This window comes from Sinocyclocheilus rhinocerous, unplaced genomic scaffold, assembly GCF_001515625.1.
Source record: "Sinocyclocheilus rhinocerous isolate Xijiao unplaced genomic scaffold, SAMN03320098_v1.1 scaffold157, whole genome shotgun sequence".
Lineage (NCBI taxonomy): Eukaryota > Metazoa > Chordata > Actinopteri > Cypriniformes > Cyprinidae > Sinocyclocheilus > Sinocyclocheilus rhinocerous.
In genome coordinates this window covers 1,053,713-1,075,935 of record NW_015665038.1, presented here as the reverse complement: position 1 = coordinate 1,075,935, position 22,223 = coordinate 1,053,713, and the positions used below count along the sequence as shown (strand labels likewise).

Genomic DNA, 22,223 nt, shown 5'->3' with positions numbered 1-22,223 from the left:
CATTGACGTGTGTCTGTACAGCCTGCAGCCCCGCAGTCAGTCAGGAAAAATCCCGGTGTCCTGTTGACTGATTTGGCCACTTCTCCATTACCTTGATTTATTTTACATTTATTCAATTTATTATTAGGTTACTTTATATTAGTGCCTGTCTGATGGATACAAGGTATTTCTGAGCTCCGCTTTCAATTGTGACCAGTGGGTTTGAAAAATAAACGTGATAGTTTGATTAAAAAAAAAAAAATCGATAGCCTAATTATATATTACATGCTCCACTGTTTCTTTCTCCCCACAATTCCCACATAGACGAGTCTCGTGTATTCCAGTTATGAACAGTGAAGCGTTCAATCCTGACTGTCCAAGTCTCATCCTAGTTATAATAACCTCTTCTTTTCTATTTCTACCACTTACACTTCTTTTAGTATTAACCATTTTTTTAATATTATATAAATGCGTTCCCTTTTGGAGCTGAACTCTGCAGGACTGCGGCTCTCTAGGACCGAACTTGCCTACCCCTGCACTAATAGAACAGAAAATTGTTCATCACTCCGTATACAAAGCTGATCTGGGGTCAGTCTCGCTGTTTTGTCTGTTTAGTGCTGATCGCAAAGTGAGGGGCTACTGGGAGGAGGAAACCTCATCGGTCATGAGATGCAACATTACAAACATCGTATTTACATTATTGTATCATATTTACTGGACATTTAGAAATATGATATTATTTTGATATAGCCTATGAAATTCTTTTCACCAGTGTTGCAAGATAAAACAAGTGCAGCACATTATCGACTGCCTGCAAAAACGGGTTTATTAAATATTATATTCAATATTAATATTTTATTAGACATCATATTAATCCTAAAATCTATCTATCTATCTACCTACATTGTCGCTTTTTCACACAATTGTTCATTATTGTTCAGTACTTACTAATAAAATTACATAGTAATTTTGGGGTTTATAATAGATAGACAGACAGACAGACTGACTGACTGACTGATTGATTGATTGATTGATAGATAGATAGATAGAAGTAAACTAATAAAAGCACAAATATTTCTATGCATTTATTTATTTTGTAAGTAACTCTTATATGCAGTATTGTCAGTTGTTCATCAACCCACCACAAACATATTCAAGGTTATTCACATGATCTGCTTACTTTATATTGCAGTGTCAATTCTATATTTGTAATAAACGACATGTGTATATCGGAGGTTTGGAATGAGAACGTTAACGGCTGAGCGGCGCAGAGAGCGACAGTTATTCATAACACAACAACAACCACAATACCGTGCGACGCAGCGCGCATGCGCACAACACTACCCAACCAGTGTCGACCCCAGCCATCTATTATGCTTCTTCGCAATAAAAGCTACCCGAAAATCTGCAAGGAAAACGCTACCGGAGCTGCTTGGAGTGAAAGTAATAAAATATAACATACATATTTATGTTTAGCGCATTCCGATCGAAGTTTATATTCAGTTTAGGTGATGTATATTGGTCTTTTGGGGGGAAAACACAGCTGAATGTGGCTAGCAGGATCTCCTCTGACAGAGTGGAGCCGATGAGCGGCGCTTTGCAACAATGTAACAAAACCTTCTTTAACGCGCAGCCCATTCTATCCGTAAACGTAGAGCTCGCTGTAATTGTTTGCGCTGTTTTTCTCATTGTATCAAGTGTAAAAACCGGGCTGGAAGATGCATTGTGGGCTGATTTCAAATTAGCCCGCTGAGTAGCTAGCTGGCTGAACGGCATGCACACACAATGGTTATTAAAGACATGGTGGGGCTCGATCCTCGGCATTCCTCACTCGATGCCCTGTCTCTCCCGTGCCCGCCATCTTTTCAAGAACTTATATACACACGCCTGATGCAGTTACTTTCACGCTCGATTGCAAATGTGTTTCCGGTGAAATTTACAGTTAGAGAGCTCCTTTTGAGGGCGCGCAGGGGCGCAGTTTGCTAGCTGGTGTTTTGGTTTAATTCCGACTAAACCTGCAATTTTTCATGGCCTCTCATAAGCGAGCGAAATTATGTTCGTTTTGTTGGTGCTACTATTGAACGTAGTTGGAATGAAACGCTCAAGTTCATAGAATCTTTCAGCCTTTTCCATGTATTTTTAGTCATTTTTTCACGTGAAACCCCCGATATTGCAGTTCAGACTTTTAACTAATTTACTGGTGAAGATGCACCATATCGCATTTAGCTGTAAAATGTACCACAAATAAAATGAAAATGATTTTTAAATTCATTTGCTGTACATGAATGGTTATAAATATTAATATTAATGAATACAAATACTGTTTTTCACATGCACGTCAACGTCCAGCATGATGATGGTCTTGATAAAGTTTTAAATTAGATTAAAATGTACACTATAGCAATATAATGCAATATATTATAGCATTTTAGCAGTATAATGTGTAAAGAAATCGTGTTAATTGGTATCATATCTGCAGTAATAGTTTTATTGATATTGTATTGTATATATGTATACATATATACATACATATAGATAGACAGATAGATATCTTTCTGCAGTTACATTTCCATTGAGATATATATATATATATATGTATGTATGTTTTAAATTAGATTAAAATGTACACTATAGCAATATAATGCAATATATTATAGCATTTTAGCAGTATAATGTGTAAAGAAATCGTGTTAATTGGTATCATATCTGCAGTAATAGTTTTATTGATATTGTATTGTATATATGTATACATATATACATACGTATAGATAGATAGACAGATAGATATCTTTCTGCAGTTACATTTCCATTGAGATATATATATATATATATATGTATGTATGTATGTATGTGTGTGTGTGTGTGTGTGTGTGTGTGAGAGAGAGAGAGACTTTATTTTCATGTATATTTAATAAGATATTTCTCTGCGTTTACTGGCAGCGTGCTGACACTCAGGTCCTGAGATGGGATGTGTGTGTCGAGGTGGGACTAAGGAGCAGCAAGAGGATCATTGTAACTGAGCTAAGAGACGTACAGACGTCATTCAGGCAACTTCTTCCCCTTAACTGAGCAGTATGTCGGTAGTCACATCCCCTGCCCAGGTGCCTCCACCTATTGTGAACCCTCCCCCTCCTGAGGTCACGAACCCTGGTAAGCCTGGCCGAAAAACTAACCAGCTACAATACATGCAGAATGTGGTTGTGAAGACTCTATGGAAGCATCAGTTTGCGTGGCCCTTTTACACACCTGTGGATGCCATCAAATTGAATCTGCCAGTGAGTAAAATGTTTTTGGCTTTCATTTCATATAGATATATATATATATTTTTTTTTAATGCAGACAAAGTTTGCATGTATTTGATAAGATACAGTAAAACAGTAATATTATTATTGAAATATTATTGCAATTTAAAATATGTTTTCTATTTTCTATTTTAAAATGTAATTTATTCCTGTGATGGGAAAGCTGAATTTTTAGCATCATTACTCCAGTCTTCAGTGTCACATGATCCTTCAGAAATCATTCTAATATGCTGATTTGCTGCTCAAGAAACATGTATTACTATTTCCAATGATGAAAACATTTGTACTGCTTCATATTTTTGTGGAAACCATGATATACTAACATTCAAAAGTTTGGGTTCAGATTAAAAAAAATCTGTACTTTTATTCAGCAAGGACACATTAAATTGATCGCATTTATAATAATACAAAATATTTATATTTCAAATATATGCTGTTGTTTTGAACTTTCTATTCATCAATGAATCCTGAAAAAATGTATCACAGTTTCCACAAAAATATTAAGCAGCATCTGTTTTCAACATTGATAATGATCAGCTTTGTCATCACGGGAATAAATTACATTTTAAAATAGAAAACAGTTATTTTAAGTTGTAATAATATTTCACAATATTGTTTATACTGAATTTTTCATTTAAAAAAATGCAGCCTTGGTGAGCATAAGAGACCTTTTTCAAAGACATGTAATAATGATAAAATTTGACTTGAAGGTGCGCCTCTAGTGTTACCAAATTGAATTGCAAAAACAATTACTGTTTTTAAAGGTGTCCCCCATCTGATATTGGTCGGGCAAGCAGATAGTCCCGCCCCAAACTCATGCAGCTGATTGAGTCAAAGTGTTTTTGAATCTGGACTTTTTTTTTTTGGCTGTTATATTGGGATTGGATAGAAAATTTTGGGCTAGCCAAAATTTAACTTCATCTAAGCATTTTATTAAAGAAGTAAAAGCAGAGGGATCGTTTCTCTTGATAGGTAGATAAATTTGGGTATCGTCGGTGTAAAAATGAAAAGACACCCCATGTCTTCTTAGAATGGTTCCCAGAGGAAGCATATACAGGGAGAAAAGAGAGGGTGCCAAAATAGAGCCTTGAGGAAGACCGCTGGTTAAATGAGCAACAGAAGAAGAAAAGTTACCTAACTTGACTAAGAATTTTCTGTCAGTGAGGTATGACTGAAACCACTTAAGGACGGTTCCTTTTATCCCCACACAAGCCTCTAGTCTAGATATCAAAGTAGAGTGGTCAACAGTGTCAAATGCTGCTGATAGATCCAAAAGCACGAGGACCACAGAGTCGCCAGAGTCCGTAGATAAAAAAATGTCGTTTAGCACTCTCAAGAGGGCAGATTCGGTGCTATGTGCAGACTTAAAGCAGGATTGAAATTTTTCAGAAATACCGTTGCAACTGAGAAAAGACTGGAGTTGATCAAACACAATTTTTTCAAATACCTTCGAGATAAATGGTAAAACAGAAATAGGGCGAAAATTATTCAAAACAGAAGAATCCAGTGAAGGCTTCTTGAGTATAGGAGTGACAGTAGCCACTTTAAATGCAGGGTGGCCGTGGGTCCTTAAAAAGTTTTCCTTAAAATAATACCTTAAAAAGCCTTAAATTTCTTAAATTCAGATTCAGTGGGTCTTAAATATTTTTGGTCACATTACCGCAAAAATTTCTCCAGTCTGATGGACCCAATGACTGTTTACTTCCTCCGCTGTAGTTACTGCATCATCAGAGAGAATTGCGACAGCAGAATCCAGTTGTACACCAGCTAGCTGAGCAGTATCCTAGCTGCTTTAAATGGGTTAATGCAAGTTTACTGAAAAATGGCTAGAGAAAAAATAACTAGTGACACATCAAAACATGAGAATGATTCTTCTGATTTTATTACATTCAGTTAAAACAGCGATTGATGATGGATAGTGTATTTCTGGTATCAATGTTGCGCTGGTGAGGCTCGTGCTGCCTGTGTCTGAGAGACACATGAAGAAATCAAATCAAATTTGCGTAACGGCAAACATAAAGAAACTCACAAAACAAACATACTGAGGTAAAAAATTTTAAATGTTTAGTTTATTTATAACATAATGTAGTCAAGTATATTACTTATATTTTAGACACAACATTGACTGTTTTGTTCTATTTCACCAACGAAAATAGTTCCAAACAAAGATCAGAACAGAAGTATTCCACATTCTCCAAGCAACACTTGGCGTTTTTGTTACTGAGCGATTCGGCTTTTTGAAGGAATCGGTTGAATGAATGAGCCTACTGGCGGTTTAGTCTCATGTTTAAATGTATGCATTTTCCCCCAACATGTCTTATTTGTATATTCAAAATTTTATTTCAAACATTAATCTCATAACATTATTTACTGCAGTTGTAATTTTGCAGCGTAAATTATTTAATTTGATTGGTAACAGCCCTATAGTGTATATTGAATTGCTTGAACGTTGCTTTGTAAGAATTTGACATGAAAGATGACGCATACATTTAATAGGGTTAAAAAATATTGGCCTTTATAAAGGTAAATAAAGGTAAATAACATCCTGGTGTAAATATTAAAAACATGCAGATTTAAGAATGTAAAAGCTGATAGGACACTAATGAAAATATTGCTTCTGAATAAATAGTTTACATCACCAAAAATCTCGGTGATGCTGTGCTTTTGTGGGGATATTTTGTATGGGATATTGTCTGCTGATATGAAAAGTTCACTGTATAATATATCATCATAATAAATAGCATTTTTGACAGCGTTTTTTGATATTTTGTTTTCTTTTTACATTTAATACATTAAATATTACATATACGTATGTAATATAATGTGTATTTCCATCATAGGTTTGGTCTTAAATTTCACATAAGGTGGTATTAAAAAGGTCTTTAAAAGTCTTAAATTTAACTTGTTCATATCTGTAGACGCCTGAAATGTCTAGAGTGTTATTTTTGGGAAATAAAATATAAATGATTAATTATAGATTTATTATTTGAACATCCAAAAAATTATAAATCACCTCTAAATGTTTGTTTTCTTTCACCTAATGCACTAGAGCTGGTGTAATTTATTGGTCTGTGTTATATAGGACTACCATAAAATTATCAAGAATCCAATGGACATGGGAACCATAAAGAAGCGACTTGAGAATAATTACTATTGGACTGCTGGCGAATGCATGCAGGACTTTAACACTATGTTCACAAACTGTTACATCTATAACAAGGTAGATTTAAGTCCTTAATACTTAATTAATTTTTTTTATTATATGCTTTCTTTCATTACCACTCTGTTTTATAATGTGCCATTTAAATTAATTTCCCTTGATATATTGTCCTAGCCCACAGATGACATTGTCCTCATGGCTCAAGCCTTGGAAAAGATTTTCCTCCAAAAGGTAGCTCAGATGCCCCAGGAGGAGGTGGAACTTTTACCCCCACCACCGAAGGGTAAAGCACGGAAACCTGGACCACCTCCTACTTCAGGTAACTGACCGGATGTCACAAATAATAAACATTTGAAGTTACCAGTGACATGCTGCTTGAAGGAGAGTTTCCAGCTGACCTTGTCATTATCACATCCAAACAGAAAACCAACAATCGATAGCACTGACTACTGGTTCTCCATCCTCGTCATGTCCGAGCTCCCCTCCTCAGCTGGCTCAGACTCCTGTAATAGCTGCGACTCCAGTCTCGACCATCACCTCCAATGTCCAGGATGTCACAAATAATAAACATTTGAAGTTACCAGTGACATGCTGCTTGAAGGAGAGTTTCCAGCTGACCTTGTCATTATCACATCCAAACAGAAAACCAACAATCGATAGCACTGACTACTGGTTCTCCATCCTCGTCATGTCCTAGCTCCCCTCCTCAGCTGGCTCAGACTCCTGTAATAGCTGCGACTCCAGTCTCGACCATCACCTCCAATGTCCAAGCTGTGCCCCCTGCCACGTCCATGATCCCAACCGTACAGCCTGTTGTCAAAGTAAGTCCAGTTAAAATTATGTGGAAGTAGCAGGGTTTTATTTGATCTGTCCTTTTCATTGTTCATGTCATAGCAGAGTACATTTTGAGGTCATTTGTAGGCAGGGGGAAAGAAAAAAATAGTTTTGTTTTAGGGATGGATCAGTATGACCCAAGCCACTAAGGGCTTGTTTTCTAAGGATTTTTTTTTTTTTTAATTACATTTGTTTTCAAGGTTTCGGGGGCATTTGGGGCCCTTAACATGCTCAAAAACATGAAAATTGGTACACTTGTTGGAATCTGTGGCCATCAGGGTCAGGCAGAGTTTCACATGGGGGGTCACCAGGGGGCCTGTGGCACAGCTTTTAAAATGGCCAATTTCGAGGGGCTCTGTAGCGCACACCATTTCACCTAGTCACCAAAATTCATACACATATAGATATGCCCAAACAACGTTCGTGCTCACATTCAGCGCTCCGCCCAACAGGAAGTCGGCTATTCAGGGTTTTGTGAAAACGCATGCTCTGGATTTTGATATACTTGTCCTAGGGTTTTCATCCGATTGGCAACAAACTCAATCAACATGATCTGGAGACATTTGGGAAGCTAAATTGCGAAGGAATTTTTGATATCTTGAAAGGTTTGGCCATGACAGGAAGTGTCTAATAACTTTTGCATACAATGTCTGATTTTGATCAAACTTCAGCCGTTTGTTCATTGTATGAGGCAGATCACATAGATGTGACTATTATGAGTCAAAGTTATAGAGCCACCAACTGGCAGCAGGAAGTGTGGGACTTTTAAAAACGTTTTGAAATCGACATCTTTTACCCGGTTGCTTCAAACTTCATCAGAATAATGTCAAAACACACCCAATGTAAATCTGTGAACGGATTTCTGATATCTTAAACAGTGTTGCCATGGCAAATATTTTTCTCGGCTGGTTTTGAGGCACTTAACATTCTTAGAATTGCTTAGTCACCAAACTCTGTAAATATATTGTTCTCATCAAGCCAGACAACTTTATAATTTACAGACAGTAGCTACGACCAACAGGAAGTTGGCTATTTTGGTTTGAATGTGGATTTTTTTTTAAAATCAGGCTGTGCATTATTGCATACTCCTCCTAGGGAATTCATGAAATTCACCCTAAACTTTCACAACATGATGCCAAGATATATGGAAGATGCTAAATTGCGAACAGATTTTGGATATCTTGAATGGTGTTGCCATGGCAATTTATTAAAGTAACGGTAAAAAAGGAAACTCAAAACTTTTTACATATGGACAAGTCATTCTGAGGAAACATGCTTAGATTCATAAATTTATAATGCTCTTGAGGGCTAACAGTAAATTAAAAACTATCAGACATTTCAACTGAGATGAATGCTGTAATACTAAGGTTATCCACAAGGTTGCCACAGGATATTAATACAATTTTTTTCTTTAATTTTGATTATTTTTTTCTTTTACTTCCATTTTTTTAGCTTTAAATATTTTTAGCAGCTAGGCTTTAAAGGGGATTGTAACAAACGTTTGTAGATCGGGAAGAAGGAGGCGGGAACCGGCGAACATTTAAAACTTTAATAAAATAAACAAACACAAAACGAAAGTAAAGCGGCAACCCCTCGCGGACGACTGCCGCACACAAAACACAAAATAAAATCCAGGCCTGGTCCTCTCTCGTCTTTCACTGTCGTCACTCCTCCCTTTTATCCTTCCGGAGCTCCTCCGTGAGACTCGAGACCGGTGAGTGGTGCAGGTGTCGCTCATTATCAATTACTCCACCGGCCTCGCTCCGTTCCCACGGCTCTCGGCCCCGCCCCCACTCGTCACAGGGATGAATTTAGAGATGCAACTTCTTTGAGAGGTCTTTAGTTTTCTGACAGCATGCTGTGCTTTAGTGTGTTAACAGTCTAAAAGTAGCTGTAAGATTGTCAGCACACTAAAACCTTTTCTGAGATGTCTCATCTCTAAATTCATCTCCTAAAGCACCTCCGGTTTAGCCATCAAAACAGCTTTTGTAACAGATTCGCTGCCTTCAGCAATACATTTCACATCGCCTACTGTGAGCAATGTTCCCATTATTATGCATAATCAGTTTTTTTGTGAGGACTATGATAGTTTGTGCAATAAAATGATGATCTCTTAAAAAAAAAAAAAAAAGCATGTTTACTGATGGGTGTCTAATCAACTTGAGCCTAAACCAGACCACTTATAAAATGCTTCCTTAAGAGTAGTCTGTCAGACACCCCACTGATCTGTCTTTTTTTTTTTGCACATCCCTATTTCCTTCGTGTTCTAACACACATGCCGATCTAATTTTCCTCAGAAGAAAGGGGTGAAGCGGAAAGCAGACACTACCACACCCACAACCTGCGCGATCACTGCCAGCAGAAGTGAGTCGCCCACTGCGATGTTGGAATCCAAACACAGTAAAGTCATTTCCAGACGAGAGAGCACAGGTCGACCCATCAAACCTCCCAAAAAGGACCTCGAGGATGGAGATGTCCAGCAGCAAGGCAACAAGAAAAGCAAGCTCAACGATCATCTCAAATACTGTGATACTATCCTTAAAGAGATGCTTTCCAAGAAGCATGCGGCCTACGCCTGGCCCTTCTACAAGCCCGTAGATGCAGAGGCGCTCGAGCTGCATGACTATCATGAAATCATCAAGCAACCAATGGACCTCAGCACTGTCAAAGTATGGCATACAATTTCATCTTGAAAAGTCAGAAATTATTTCAGTTATTTAAGTATATATAGTAGTAAATATTCTCAAGAATCTAAGATATTAATTTATATAAATAAACGTTACACAAAAAAGCAAAAGTGAAAATTCCAAATTATTATATAAATAAACTATTGCACTATAAATAAAGTATTTATGTACAAACTATAACTATTACATTTATAGTTATTTTTAACTCCATTATATATAATATGTGACCCTGGACCACAAAAGGGTAAATTTTTCGAAATTGAGATTTATACTTCATCTGAAAGCTGAATAAATAAGCTTTCCATTGATGTTGTTAGGATAGGACAATATTTGGCCGAGATACAACTTTTTTGAAAGATTTGAAAATCTGGAATCTGAGGGTTGCAAAAAAATCTAAATATTGAGAAAATGGCCTTTAAAGTTGTCCAAATGAAGTTCTTAGCAATGCATATTACTAATCGTTTATTTTAGATCTGTGTGGCAGCAGCAATATACAGTAAATAAATCAATAAATCCACTGCTCTCTTGTCTCCTCTGAGGCTGGGACTGTAAATAGTGTTCTGTGCTCATCTGTGCAGCCAAAGACAGAACAGTTAGCATGCTTTGCTCAAAATTTCGTCATGGCATTAGAGCTGCTACACTGTTGTCGCTTGCGAAATCAAAATGACGGCGCTTGGGTGGAAACTTACAGATAAAGGGGCGGTAATATTATAATGAGATCCCTTTGCAACGTCACCAAGGGAGCGAAACCAGACGCGCTCGCTTTTTCAGACGCTTGCAGAAAAAGGCTTACCAAAGCAAAGTTACTGAGTTAATCTTTTTCACGTTTCCTTGGTTAGTAGATGCACCGGGGAACTGATAATAGCACTTAAAACCTGGAAAAGTCAGATTTTCATGATATGTCACTTTTAATGTCCTAATGATTTTTGGCATAAAAGAAAAATTTTGACCCATACAATGTATTTTTGGCTATTGCTACAAATATACCCCAGTGACTTGAGACATATATGTCACATATATGTTTCTATATTATATAATAAACTTTATTTTGAATTATATGTACAGTATGTGTATATATATATATATATATATATATATACACTTCATGGAACATGATCTTTACTTAATATCCTAATGATTTTTGGCATAAAAGAAAAATTTTGACCCATACAATGTATTTTTGGCTATTGCTACAAATATACCCCAGTGACTTGAGACATATATGTCACATATATGTTTCTATATTATATAATAAACTTTATTTTGAATTATATGTACAGTATGTGTATATATATATATATATATATATATATACACACACAGTAGTTTATATTTTAACTTTATTATAACTAATTTATTTGAGTTATTTCATAGTAAATATTTCATTTGTATAGTAAATATTTCAAAATAATTGTATTGATTTAAATAAACTAACATTTATTAGTTATAGTTTTTTATATTTATATAGTTAACTTTTCTTTCATTTAATTACACATGCGTACGCACACAAAGATATATAAAGATATAAATAAACTATTGAGTGTGTGTGTGTATATATATATTTAGTTATTATATTTATATGGTAAACTTTTTATTTTAAAAGATCATTTATTTCTATAAAGAAAACTATTTATTATAGAGAGAGAATTCAGGTAAATTGGGACACTTTGCAATTGAGATGACTGGTAAAAATATCCCAATTATTCTGAATTCATCATATATACATTAGTTATTATATTTATATAATAAACTTTTCTTTGAAGTGTTATATCCAAGATTTATTGTATGTTGCTTTAGTTTTTATATCTTAAAAAAAAAAAATTACTTATAAAGCTAAACTGTGCCGCATGCAATTTCTCTTTTCCAGAAAAAGATGGACAGTCGAGAATACCAAGACGCCCAAAGTTTCGCAGCAGATATTCGGTTAATGTTCTCAAATTGTTACAAATACAACCCACCCGATCACGAGGTCGTTGCCATGGCAAGAAAACTCCAGGTGTGACACTTGACACTGAGCCATTGTGCTTTATCATGTGCTTTCAGATCTCACCAATCATATTTGTCCATGTCCTGCAGGATGTGTTTGAGATGAAATTCGCTAAGATGCCCGATGAACCCGTAGAGCCGTCCTCACCCAATGCGGTGTCGGCCACGGCAGTGGTGAGCAAAAGCACCGGCAGCAGCGAGAGCAGCGTGGACTCTTCCAGCTCCAGCTCCGACTCGGAGGAGGAACGGGCCACTCGGCTGGCTGAGCTGCAGGAACAGGTGAGTGGCAAACAGGTGGGTGTCACCACTTGAGGACCAAGATCCAAACCAAGGGTGGAGAGACAGGCAGAGGCCACACCCACTCCCCCTCACATTCACCACCACCTCCTCAGTCTGACTTCTTGTGTCAGAATCATTTGGACTTTTTTTGTTTTTCCTTAATGTCTCTTGTTTTCGTAATGTTTTGGAAACGACTGCCCATCTTCACCCTGGACTGAAGGTTTAACCCTCTACCGCCTCTGCAGTTTGTGTTGGCATCTTGGTATACATTGGCTTGCATGCTGTCAAACTTCAGATGACAATTTTTAATTTTGCTATCTCTCAGTGTCAAACATATTGATGTCAATTGTAGTTACTCTGCTCTCATCATTACACAGTCTGTTGTTAAAATACATTTTTGAGAATGACTATTTTGTCCGTTGATTTCACTTTGGCTTTTTTCCCAGCAATTCGCTGTGGAGCAGCCCAATGGTAACAGGGCGGGGACAAAAAACGGGTGTGCCAAACATTTTCAGGTGAATGATATTTTTACTTCCCGGTCCCCCACCCCACTAACTCCTTCATTCTTCTTATTTGAGCGGTAGAGGGTTAAGGTGGTGCTTTATGGGGTGTATTTGAGCTGGGCATCTCCCTCAAGTGAGCTTGCTTTGTCACTCAGCTAGTCTTTTGGCTCTGTTTCCCTCTTTGCTCTGCGAATGACATTGACTGGCATGTTTGTCAGTGAGAATCCAAATTCTTTGCCGGGATGTGGTCTCCAGTGCTTCCAAATCATCATGGTAAAGTCTTTTTCATTCTTTAAAGGAGGTTTAATGCTGCCATGAAACAGAAGTAGAATGAATTATCAAAAAATAAAAATGTGTAGTGCAGAGATTTGATCCTGTCCATTGGTTGTTGATTGGATAGATGCAGATTTGAATATGAGCATGCAGTTGGTTGTGAAAAAGTGGCGGGGTTTAAGTGGACAAAATGATTGGAGAATAAAGAATTAGTAAAAAAAAACAATGAAACTTGCATGGATTAATCCTTCACAATACAATCAGTAATTTGCATTTAGAAAATAGGGTGAATTACGGCTGGGCAATATGGCCAAAAATGTTATCACAATAAATTGACATTTATCACAATATTCAGTTACCATTAATGGGGAAGGAAATTCTTTCCACGTGTTTGTTAGACCTTGAGAATGAATGTAAACATAACTTGTTCATAACGCCACAGACTAGCTACATTTTTATATATTTTTTAAATTCAGTTTTATGATTTAATCTTTGATTTTCATTGTGTATTTGACTGTAGTTTTTCTCAAATTATATAATGAAAAGCTGTTGAAGTGACTCTCAGAAGCAGCTCTGGAGATAAAGTTCATGTTCTCATATATCGAGACGGCAGACTCTGAAAACACAGTGAGCATCACACATTTTTGAGCTTGTGTAGTAGACGAAACTACGCCATTCATTCACACACAGACACACACACACACACACATGAACACAAATGTTATTGAAATCTTGATCAAATATTGTTTATTGCCCAGCCCTAGGGTGAATTTTCAATTAATGCCTACTTTAAACTGCTTACATGTGGGTTTTTCAGAAATACTGGACAAAGATATTGTCTTTGTAGAACTGTTTGATTAATGTGCTGTGACATTTGAATATTTGGAATTTTAAAGTAATTAAAAATGATTATGCCCATTTTGTTTGCTAAGAATTCATAAGTGAACAAAATTTTGCTGGGTTTGGCAAATGTTTCAAAATAAGAGTCCTCTTCTCTGGGGAGAGCATTTCCATGAAAATGGGAGATATGTAGGTGACAAATGTCATTCAGTATCCTTCAAACTCTTCCCTTCATCACCAGTCCCATCATCTGTCCCCGCACAGCTAAGATCCTAGTGTTTTACATTAGCCTCGATGCAGCATGCCCATCCCCCTGCTTGCTAACCATTCCCTCCACCTTCCTCCTCAGCTGAAGGCTGTTCATGAACAGCTAGCCGCTCTGTCACAGGGTCCTGTGAGCAAACCAAAGAAAAAGAAAGAGAAGAAGAAAAAAGACAAAGAGAAGGACAAAGACAAAAGCAAGGTCAAGGTGGAAGATGACAAAAAGGCCAAGTCCTCACAAACAAATAAGCAAACTCAGCAGAAGAAGACCTCCGCGCGGAAACCCAACAGCACATCCACCACGAGGTTAGCTTGTTTTCTACAGTTGAGATATTTACAGCTAACTGTATGATACCTTTTTGATCCCATTTATAGTGGTTATGTTTTTTTTGTGTGTGATATCTAGAAAGAATGGTGACAGTTTGTTAAATATAATGCTTATATACCTATGTTATAATTTCAAATAATTAGCCATATAATTAGGCAACATTAGACATTCTATATTTTATTATGTAGGTCTTACTAGGCAATAGGATGTACACATTTGACATAATTTTTATTCAAATTCCCTCTAAAATATCTGAAATCTATGGAAACCTGTTTCCACCTCTGATTAAAAATAATAAATAAAATAGGTTAATAAATCAATAAAAAATTAATACATTTAATAAATTGCAACTTTATTTCTCATAATTAGGACTTTACCATTCAAAATATCTTTTAGGTTTTTGAAAGAAGTATGCTCACCAAGGTTGCATTTGTTTGATCAAAAATACAGTAAAAACTAAAATATTGTGAAATACTGTTATAATTTAAAATAGGTTTAAAATGTTATTTATTTTTGTGATGCAAAGCTGAATTTTCAGCATCATTACTCCAGTCTTCAGTGTCACATGATCCTTCAGAAATCCTTCTATGATGATTTGCTGCTCAACAAACATTTCTTATTATTATAAATGTTGAAAACAGTTGAGCTCTTAATATTTTTGTAGAAACTGTGGTACAAAAGAAATAGCATTTATTTGAAACCAAAATCTTTTGTATCATTATAAATGTATTTAATTTAGCTTTTGATCAATTTATTGCTTCATTACTGTATAAAAATAATGATTTCTTTCAACAAAAGAAAACAAATATATAACTGATACCAAGCTTTTGAACAGTAGTGTATGTCTCTTGCCATAACGTTATATATAATTGTGGCTGTCTTTCATTATTGCAGCTTATTTCTCTTTGACCTTGTTTCTTATTTTAAAGTTTCTCTCTCACTCTGCGGAAACAGGCTTCCGTAGAAAACTGAAGCTCCACAGAAAGGAAAACAAGGCAAACACTTGCTAATAGGCCAAGCAGGCACACTTATTAACCAATAATCAACTGAAAATATCAGCTGATTATTAGGCCTGCCTTGTACATGTTGGTCAAAGTTATAATATTGAGATATGACATCAGTGTAAGTCAAAGCAATGCAATAACACACAATGTTCCATTTATTGGTAGTAGTGGTTATGTGAGCATACTGTCACTATCTCAATCTCAGCATGCCAGTTCAGTCTTACGTGTAAAGTTAAGGTCACGAAGCCTTTGAGCAATCTACACCTCCAATCCACAGGCAACCGAAAAAGGGGGGCAAACCTGGCTCTGCAAACTACGAGTCTGACGAGGAGGAGTCTCTTCCCATGTCTTACGACGAGAAACGGCAGCTCAGCCTGGATATCAACCGTTTGCCGGGTGAGAAACTGGGCCGCGTGGTCCACATCATCCAGTCGCGTGAGCCGTCGCTGCGAGACTCCAACCCGGACGAGATCGAGATCGACTTCGAAACGCTCAAGCCTTCCACGCTGCGTGAGCTCGAGCGATACGTCAAGTCCTGTTTACAGAAAAAGCAGCGCAAACCTTTACGTAAGTGCCTTTCTTTTCCTTCTCTGCAGATGTGTTGCTACTACAGTATTTTAGAGACCAGCAGCTCTCTTTTCTTGCCTGGTCCGTCTGCTCTAAAAGCTGAAATGGGCTGTGCTATTTCCTCCTTTGAGCTGGGAGCACTCACCTTCTCCAATGTGTTGCATGATTTTTGGTGGATTATCTTACATGTGCTTTCCCTATTAATACCTCCAAGTGAAGCTTCAAGGGTTTAAAGAGTACATCAGTATAAAATAGAGAACATTTGATCAGACTATGAATTTCCAAATTGAACGCAGTGTACATGTAATTAATGTGCACACTGCACTACTCATACTTCATAAAGGAATATTCTGGGTTCATTAATAGTTACGCTCAATCGACAGCATTTGTGGCCTAATGCTGATTATTGCAAAAAGTAATTTCTACTTGTCCCTCCTATAATTAAAAAAAAAATGACAGGGTCAGTCCATCAATGTTAAAATCTAGTGCTGCCAAACGATTAATCGCGCATCCAAATTAAAAGTTTTTGTTTACATAATATATGTATGTGTACTGTGCTTATTTATTATGTATATATAAATACACACACATACAGTATATATTTTGAAAATATTTACATGTGTATATACATTTATATTGTTATATTATATATAAATATGTTTAATATATAAACATAACATATTTTTTCTTAAATGTATACATGCATGTGTTTGTATTTATATATACATAACAAATATACACAGTACACATTTATTATACAAAAACCTTTATTTTGGATGCGATTAATCGTTTGACAGCACTATAAAATACACACTGTTGTTTCAATGGAGTGCAATAGTGAACGCAATGGTTCTGGAATTCATTCCCATTCATTTTTACCATAAGGTTTTTAAAAACGTCTGTTCGAAGCCAAAGTTCTAAGCCATGAACCAAACCAACCAGCTACGCGGTGAATCACAACATTACAAACTTTGATTTGAAGCAAAAAGTATTTGAAAATCGGACAAAAAGACAATAGAGAAAATGAACAAGATGTAAACAATATATGTTAACATGGTTTTAGTTTGAAGAAAGTGCTTACTAACCTTTTCTGTTAAAGGTTATATTGAATTTCACTTTTTTCCCACAACACCAACTAAAAATTATGAGAATAACTTTACAACTCAAATATAAAGGTTTTAACAGAATAAGTTATGTAATTGTTTCATAAAATAATCTTATTTGTTTTTAAATCTTACAAAAAGTGGCTCCATTCACTTCCATTGTTAGTGCCTTAATGGAACCTAGATATTTGTTTTAAAAAAGAAAATGAGGAACGAGTCTAAATTATTTTTTCTGGTTATATACAAATGCTGCCATTTGGCCTTAACTTGCATCGAACCTGATAGATTCCTTTAACACAAAGTGGTTAAAAACCAGTGTAGTAGAGTGCTTTTTGCTGCTTGTTGCCACGGCGGTGGGCTACGAGGGCAACCCGTTACTCACCAGTCACCGCTGTGTGTCTCCTGCAGCGGGCACTGGGAAAAAGAGTGCCAAGTCTAAAGAGGAACTGGTTCAGGAAAAGAAGAAAGAGTTAGAAAAGAGGCTACAGGACGTGAGCGGACAACTGAACAACAACAACAAGAAACCACCCAAAAAAGGTACCTGTGTGGTAGTGTGCAGATGTGAGCAGACAGGTGACCAAACTGGGTTAGATTTAGGAGGGCAGGATAAGAAAACAGAGATAAGGATAGGCTTTTTGCTTCACTATTTTGACTAACTTGATCAAAGGGCTTCTGTCAGACCTTCATATGAAATGCTATTCACACACTGAAGAGGGTTTGCAGGGCTCAACAACAAGGGTGGACTGCTGGCCCCAGTTTCGGACCACTTGTTGGGACTCTCTCTTACCATATTGGGTCAGCGCTATATTTTGCTATTTCTTTAAAAATTTGCTAGCTAATTCTGCTTGTCAACTTTTTAAACTTCTTAACTAGATTCAATCTTTTATTTAAATTTTAATAGTATTTAATGGTCTTTGACTTTTAATAGTCTTGGTAGATTCAGAAATAATGCGTTTAAATTACAAAACAATAAATGCCATCATTTTCTATCTAAAATGTACATGAATTTATAGTTGTCTTGGAGTTACTGTATGATTATAATAACTGTCTATACAATGTTGTTTATAAGTTTGCGGTCAGTAATTTATTTTTTTATTTTTTAAAGAAGTTAATACCTTTATTCAGCAAGAATGCATTAAATGATCCAAAGTGACAAATATGTTTATAAAGTTAAGATTTCAGTTTCACATAAATGATGTTCTTATGAAGTTCTTCTTCAACTTTTGAACCTTAACTGCTCATCAAAATATCCTGTAAAAAAAAAAAAAAGGAAAAAAGTATATATTAAGCAGCACAGCTGTTTTCAACATTGATTAAATAGATCATAAAATAGATTTTTTTTTTCAATTGTAATAATATTTCTCAATATTACTCTTTTTACCATATTTTTGGATCACATAAATGCAGCCTTGGTGAGCACAAGAGACTTCTTTCAGAAAGATTAAAAATCTTACTGCAAACGCTGAAACAGAAGTGCATGTAGATATTTTTGTACTTTATTCAATAAAAATGTAAAAAATTAGAATTTCACATTTATACAGGTAAATATTAAATTATAAATTTAATATTTATTTATTTTAATAAAATTTCAATTTTTTTTGTGTTGGGGCCAGCATGGGAAGTCTGAACTACTGGCATAAAAAAAAATCCTTGCTGTTGAGCCCTGGTTTGGACAAAGCATAACATTTGGTTAAACCTGCTAAAGAGGCTAATAACTGATGAATGTGGTTGTTTGTGCTGTAACTAACTGACTTCACTTGATATCAGCTGCTTTGGTGGGCACGTAATATATTCTGTCCTTTCGAGACCAGTTCTTTGCTTTCTTTGTGCATGTCTCTGCTTTATCATAATACACAGCTGCAGGTGTGGGTAAAGGCGTTTAAGATAACAATATAGAGACAAAGCTCTTAACGGAAATGGGTTGCATAAAATATGCGCCTTCAGTGTTTGTTTTTCTCACACATATTGAAGGTCGCAATCACTTGTCTTTCCTGTTCCCAGCAGAGAAGGCGGGGTCAGCGCAGGGGGGCGGGCCATCTCGGCTGAGTGGCAGCAGCAGTTCTTCAGATTCGGGCAGCAGCAGCTCCAGCGGCTCCAGCTCCGAGAGCAGTGACTCAGACTGAACTCCAGTCGGCACGCCACATATTTCAACCTCCTCTATTTTCTAACGAGTAGTGTGTGCTGTCATGATAGTATCTCTCTGAAGACCCATTTTCTAAAGAGCTAGACGCATTGCAGATGGCAGAGGATATTTTAAAATAGTTTGTAGGATGCTCTTGGCTTAGACAAAGAGGAGAGTTGGAATAGTTCAAGCAGTTTTAAGGTTCTCGCTGGCCCTCAAAGGGAAACGCCTGGTATCACCAGAGGAAGAAAAAAAAAAGACAAAAAAAAATTTTTTTTTTTTGAAAATCTGTCAGTTGTGGAGGTGAAACGGTTCTGTGTCCGTTGGTTTTTTTTTTTCTTTCTTTCTTCTTTAGGTTGCTGCTCGTTAGATCCATACTGAAAACATGCATTAGTGGAAAAACTGACAAATGCCTGGCTGCATTTTTACTGATCGAGTAGCTACACAAAGTCTCAAAATCTGAAGGAACAATGAATTATCGGCTCTCTCACTCTTGTGTGGTTCTGTCATGTTGGCACAACTTTTCAACTCATTCCACATTTATTTTGCTGACTATGATAATACTCTTCATTGCTACCATTTTTAAGAGAATCTATTTATTTTTTTTAATCCAAAAAGGCACAAAATTATGTGTGTTTTCGACAGAAATGTTTCCAGTTGACCAGTTTAAATGTAAGAAATTCAGCTCAGCATAACTCACTAGTACTCTAGACTGCATCAGGAAACGGTCAGTATCATTATTAAACCGTTTTCAGTGGCTTCGCAATTATTTTTGGCTATTTCAACTGTAAATTTTCTTTTCCGATGCGGTCTCAGTATTTGATGTAGAATTATGTCGGAATTTTTTGGTTTGTTTGTTTTTAATCTATATCATACGCTCATTCGTTTGTTTGTTTTTTATTCGGATTGTCGTCTTTATTTAATTTTTTTACTATTAATATGTAGGTGCCCTAGCCCTAACTCTCTCATTTCCTACGTTCTATCTGATATGCCTCATCTTTACTAAGTCCACTCATAGGACAATCAAAGTTGTGATTTAAATTCAGTATGTATGAAATGGGGGGGATCCAAAATAATGGTAAAATACATTCAGATGTTAAAAACACCCACAAGGCTGCAGATTGGAATGAATCAGCCTCAATGAAATTCTTCCATGGGGAAAACCAAGTGAAGACTAGCTCTCTTGCACAAATAGCCACTTAAAGGAGATTTCGGTTAAGAAAAAGATGAAATTGAGCATTTCTCTTTGAGAAGATTTCAAGCAGCAGTGCTAGATTTATTTTCAGAAGGATATGTGTTTGACAATAGTTATTTTTAGTTGAAAGTATTACAACTAATGTATGTTCTCAATTTTACTTTAGTTTTTCTCAAATGGTGTATTGAATGCTTTCAATGGTACCTAGACACCTCTTGCCATGTATCCAGAATAGTTTGGAAATGGACCATGACTGATAATCTTTATAAAAAAATATGAATGTATTAGAGGTTATTTTCTCTCTTTCTTCTTGTGGCTGCAGTAATGCCACTCATTTGTGGCATTGGCAAGGTTTTATTTCATTTAACAGTCTTGAATTGAACTCTGAACCCCTCAAAATCATTGGATGTGATCTTGTTGCCTTAAGTTTAGTTGGCACACTAAAATAAAGTAAAATGGGTCCGGTATAACTGATCAAGTTGAAGCCAATGTGTATATAATTTTTATTTTTTTTTTATCATGAAAATACATCAAAAATCGTGATGTTAAGTGACTTCATTGGTTTTCTTCTTATATGTAGGATGCTTTTAATTATGTTTTGATTTTATTCATTATACCACTGTATTGCATTACATGTTCCTTGTGACTATAACTTACCTTGTCTCTTAAGATAATTTTTGTTACAGCTCCTGTTCCTCAATTCCTCCAGCAGAGTCCAGTAAATACAACTGAGCTTCATGATGCAGAGATATAAAGATACATAGGATATATAATTACAGATATAAATGTATATTCACTACTTATTCGTCAACTCTGTCTTGGGGTCTAAGTATTTTAGTTCTTTTTTATGAGAGAAAGAGAGAGAACATTTGTGTATTGCATGCCAATTTACAGTATATTTCTTAAAACTTTTTGAGCCGTTTATAACATGTAAATGTCATTCTTTCGAGTAAAATTTTAAAATCGGTAGCACTGCATATGTTAAGTTCAGCAAGTTAAAGCAAGTTGACAAGTATGTTTTGGCACAGACTTACATGATAATATCTGATGTATAAACTAATCTGAGATTTGGACACTGAGCCCCTCGTTTTTCGTAAATAAATCACAAAAACCCATAGGAGTGTCTTTTTACTATGTAGATATATTTATTTGAGTGCACTTGATGTTTCTATTTTTATTTATTTTGTATTTTTAGAAGACGTTAAAACGCAAGATTAGGATGAAAAATACTTTCTTGAGCAGTGTAATGACAAGCTGTCAAAATGTGCCAGCTTAAGTCATTTAAATCACATGTTTACATTTTTTTGGAGGCATCAAAGCTCCATAAAAGGAAATGTGAAAAATCGATACAACATACATAATACTTACAGGGTCTATTATTAGTGTATTAGTGTATTATTAAGATTTCATATTTAATATTTAAAACAATGCATATAAATAAGTTTGTTGTCACCATTTTGAGTGAAAATAAAAGTCATTCACATTATAAAATTGTAGAGGTTCATATGTATATATATATATATATATATTTATTTATTAAACTATAAATAATGGGCCACTCGTGTAATGCATAATGCAGTAAGATAGATTGATAGATACTTTCATTATCTTTTTCCACGGAAAACATTTTCACTAACTTGAATAAAGTCGTTTGTTCAATTGGTATATCCAGTCAAATAAAATACGTGCTCACTTTGAATCTGGGTTCAAATTAGGATTTTCAGTTAAACTGAGTTTTAGTACTCGTTAGTCAGTAACTGTAATAAACGGGTGATGTTGCTCCATCTACACTGCTGTGGC

The 22,223-nt window shown here is 35.8% G+C and overlaps 1 protein-coding gene across 1 annotated transcript; it reads left to right on the top strand.

Moving 5' to 3' along the window:
• Positions 1 to 1,297: 1,297 nt before the first annotated feature.
• brd3b (bromodomain containing 3b) lies at positions 1,298 to 21,170 on the top strand. Its single transcript, XM_016542008.1, has 13 exons — positions 1,298 to 1,422; positions 2,920 to 3,254; positions 6,364 to 6,501; positions 6,616 to 6,760; positions 7,084 to 7,262; positions 9,573 to 9,944; positions 11,830 to 11,958; positions 12,039 to 12,227; positions 12,674 to 12,742; positions 14,193 to 14,410; positions 15,714 to 16,003; positions 17,515 to 17,643; positions 19,108 to 21,170. The coding sequence occupies exons 2-13, from the start codon at positions 3,054 to 3,056 to the stop codon at positions 19,227 to 19,229; spliced, it is 2,181 nt and encodes a 726-aa protein (XP_016397494.1). The 5' UTR covers positions 1,298 to 1,422; positions 2,920 to 3,053; the 3' UTR covers positions 19,230 to 21,170.
• Positions 21,171 to 22,223: the final 1,053 nt, after the last annotated feature.

What these genes read in the sequence shown, in the direction of transcription:
- brd3b (XM_016542008.1), top strand. Translation starts at nt 3,054, where the DNA reads ATGTCGGTAGTCACATCCCCTGCCCAGGTGCCTCCACCTATTGTGAAC. An exon ending in TGGCTGAGCTGCAGGAACAG is followed by an intron (nt 12,228 to 12,673) that starts GTGAGTGGCAAA and finishes CTTTTTTCCCAG; the next exon opens with CAATTCGCTGTGGAGCAGCC. An exon ending in AACAGCACATCCACCACGAG is followed by an intron (nt 14,411 to 15,713) that starts GTTAGCTTGTTT and finishes TCCAATCCACAG; the next exon opens with GCAACCGAAAAAGGGGGGCA.